This window comes from Diadema antillarum, unplaced genomic scaffold, assembly GCF_040938485.1.
Source record: "Diadema antillarum isolate AM-2024a unplaced genomic scaffold, OU_Dant_1.0 seq00003042_RagTag, whole genome shotgun sequence".
Classification (NCBI taxonomy): domain Eukaryota; kingdom Metazoa; phylum Echinodermata; class Echinoidea; order Diadematoida; family Diadematidae; genus Diadema; species Diadema antillarum.
In genome coordinates, this window is record NW_027273632.1 from 1 (window position 1) to 3,705 (window position 3,705).

A 3,705-nucleotide genomic window follows, 5' to 3' on the forward strand; every position below is an offset into this window, starting at 1 on the left:
CGTTCCCTAAAAAGAGATTAAATTATTTTCATCACTCAAAATTAAGTAAAATGAATGATTTATTCTGGTCACTAAAGAGTCTTAAAATACACCTGCTTGTTCTGTGGGGACAGATTATGATGCAGTCCCTGCTGCATTCTATACAACGCAATCATGATTAGTTATCAAAGTCGACAGGACCTCTCATGTTTGAGAATGAACACGCAGCCTATTGGCTATGGATGTATTGGTTAGGTTGTAGTTACTCCCTTAAAATACCTGAATGAATGATAATTGTTTGCATTTTATATGAAATATGGATACTGCATCAAAGATATGGGTATCGAACCCTTGAATGTCTTATAGAAATAATGGGGATCATGATACCTAGGATAATGATGGCAACAATGATAAATACAATTATGAAACTATTTCTATGATGACTATTATGATGTTGATACACTGTAAATGGCGATGCTAATGACAATAATAACAATAATGATTAAAAATAATAATTATGTAATCACATCATCATATCTCGTGATGATGACTTTGTGATTTTGTTTATCCTTCTTCTGGCTTCTTCATTGTTAACACTGTTCCACCAGAGAGCTCTGCCATCATTATCATGCGTGTATAGTGACAACACAATCTTTAAATCTGGGTAAAGATGGATATTGTAGCTAGCACACCCTATCCAAGATGCTGTCCTATGCTCTCCTAGTTATGAGTCAAAAGTCTTATTTTGAGATAGTCCCACAGAATTTTCACCTCCTAAAGTGAAGTATAGATATTCTGAATAACATAGGCTTTGGTTAAATGGGGTAACCATAACGTGTACAGCAACATCTCTATACCACCAAAGACATGGAAACAAACTACACGCACACAACTATCAGTCAGCTCTACAACGCTCACTCTAGGTCTCGGAGCCGTGCTAGTGTCACTGCAATGCAAACTGACGGCAGACAAGTTACCTTAAGGCGAAACAGAAAACTCACATACCAGCACGAATAAAGAACGTGTCCAAAAACACTGCCAGGGTGAAACGTTGAACTGATTTGAAACGAAACAAAACAACTGGAGTGTTATCCATCCATACGCCTATGAAAGAAAAATATATGGTGTGTATGAATGATGCAAAGCTATGATATTACGTTCGGACTTCACAATAAATCATGAAAGTCTGTCACGTGAATTAGCCTCACTTCCAACAGCTGTGTAAATAAGACATAAAAGATGATTATGTGTACTTGTACCAGGACCTGCAACATTGTCTTGAAGACGTCTTAAACTTTGTATTTTTATCATTACAGAACACTTCTGATAAAACGTTAGCTATGATATCAGATTCAAGGCGTTATTGTTAGTGAGATCACAGTATTAGGGAATAGACTGCTGTGCTGGAATATAATAGGTAGAGAATATTCTATCATAATTATCGCTATTTTCACTTTTTCATTGGCAGACAGGGTTTGCGGATAGTTTTTAGCATTATTAGATTAGGATGCAATTATATTATTGGTAACATTGGTGACACCTTTCCCTGATTTCTTTCTTTGAATTTGTTATGAAGAAAGCTTTGTAAAATCGTATAAGAAGAGTATTAGTGGTGTTTTACCACATACTTGCACCCGACACACTGAACAGATGTGATGCTTTTCTTGTTGATTATGAAGAAAAAATTACTATGATTCCATAATGTTTAATAAAATGATACATATGTGTGATAAGGAAATTCTTTACTCATGTAAGCGTTATGTAGATTGCCTTGTATTACTCTATATGCAAATAAGATTGTTTGCATTGAACTGAATTGATGAGGACCTTTGACATAGCTGAGGCGATGCAATAAAAATAAACCCTTTCTCAAGACAGGATTATTATGTTCTGGCGGCGGAGCAGTTTTGGTAGGAGCTGATCTGTGTAACTGGAACACAAAATGATCAAATGTGATATCATGTTGTCGTTTGCATCACTGTAGATCTTCGAGACAGAGGACTTGTCTTTCCAGACATGGCATAAAAAGCTCTTTCAACCAACCATGACAAGCCTCGATAAAGTGAGTGCGCCATCAATCGGCAATGAGCGCGACAAAGGCGGCGGTGTCGCGGACGAGACGACCGTCGACCTCGACGAGAAATCGACCAAGGAGACAAAGAACGTCATCGCAAGCTACTCCAGGAAACCCGTGCGGATTAAATTCCCTTCGTGCTGGGAGTTCATGGACTTCAAACAGAGGCGGGAAAATTTGATTGATAAATACTCTATCTACAATGATCAGACACGAACCTTGGGGTAAGAAAAAAAAATGATTTTGTCTTTGTCATAGTAAGCTATAGATATCTATGAGCGTGTAGGTGACAAAAAGGATAAAAGCAGATAAGTACCAACAAATGATGTTATGCTAAAAGTGATTTTCTTTTTCTTTTTTAATAAAAATAATGACTTCCTGGTATAACACAGAATGACAATTCAATATGGATTTTTATTTCTATCACAATCTATTGGCTCTAGAGTTTAATCATCGGTTCAAGGCATGTATATATTCATCGTCTCTTTCATACGTGAGTTTGCTTACCAATAAGAGTAGGAAATGATAATAAATATATGTTTTTCTGTACAAAGGTGTGGGAGTTCCTCTGAAAGGTCACTAAAGAGTGAAATGATATTGATGGGGTTTTTGTCTTTTGCACTTACTATACTTAAACAGGCTTCCGGTTCCGGGTCAGAGAGCTGGCATCACCCGTGAGTTAGCGGATAGCGGATGGCGTGAGGAGCGGGGCTACATCAAGCGAGTCACGGGTTTCCCTCTCAGTGCTTGTGTCAGCGGATTGCGGAATGAAAACCACCGCAGAGCCCGCAACCTCTCGCCGATCCGTCTGCCAACAGCCAACACCATTTGTGACGAATACCACTGGATGCACGACGGCTTGCACGGGAAGATGTTGCTCTCCAACAAGAAGTACCGCCACATTCTCGCTTCCGAGGAGGACAACCACGACCTGAGCAACAAGCTCCATTACTGCGAGGTCTTGGGCCAGCGAGTATGCTCAGACTGCATTGAGCACACGAACCGGACGATGGCGATCGAATACCAGCATGAAGCGTTTCCCGAGATTGAGGTGAGCGCGTCGCGACTGGTAGCTCCAAAATTATCCAAGCTTCTCCATCTAAAGACAGCCTCAAATGAGAAGGAGGCTAAAGATCACAAATCCAAAGAGTCACATGACAAGCAGCAGAAAACGACGGGGATGGATATATTGGGGGACCGCGGTAGCCCGCCACCATATCGTCAGCCGTCAGCCCTCCGCAACCAGCGGCGCGTCACCATCTACAAGGACTCGATGATCAATTCACTGCGACAAACGCTGAAGCGAGATCGCATGATGACGGCCGAGACGCTCCAGGACACGCGGGAGATGAGGCTGAAGAAAGGCAAGAGACCCACTCTCAGGCAGATGTCGCTCCACAAGCTACGCGAAATCGAAGACATTTGAACGATGGAGACTTTGGAATGTGATGCAAATTGTTAAGATATGCTGCCAAGAAGGTGCACAAAACATTTGCCAATATAATGTATTCTCTGCTCCTTGCTTCACCCCATGCAGACAATTATGAAATAGAGAGTCCGTCGGTTTGAAGTCTGCCTATGGAATACGTAGCCTTGTTTTGCGAAATTAGATGCTCTTGGAAGCTGAGCTCCTTCAAGAGCATTGAGGATGT

General features: G+C 40.9%; 1 protein-coding gene across 1 annotated transcript; it reads left to right on the top strand.

The window, feature by feature from the left end:
* The first annotated feature begins 2,023 nt into the window (after positions 1-2,023).
* On the top strand, positions 2,024-3,479 carry LOC139715187 (uncharacterized). Its single transcript, XM_071626783.1, has 2 exons — positions 2,024-2,277; positions 2,693-3,479. The coding sequence occupies exons 1-2, from the start codon at positions 2,024-2,026 to the stop codon at positions 3,477-3,479; spliced, it is 1,041 nt and encodes a 346-aa protein (XP_071482884.1).
* The last annotated feature ends 226 nt before the right edge of the window (positions 3,480-3,705 follow it).

What these genes read in the sequence shown, in the direction of transcription:
- LOC139715187 (XM_071626783.1), top strand. Translation starts at nt 2,024, where the DNA reads ATGACAAGCCTCGATAAAGTGAGTGCGCCATCAATCGGCAATGAGCGC. An exon ending in GATCAGACACGAACCTTGGG is followed by an intron (nt 2,278 to 2,692) that starts GTAAGAAAAAAA and finishes ATACTTAAACAG; the next exon opens with GCTTCCGGTTCCGGGTCAGA.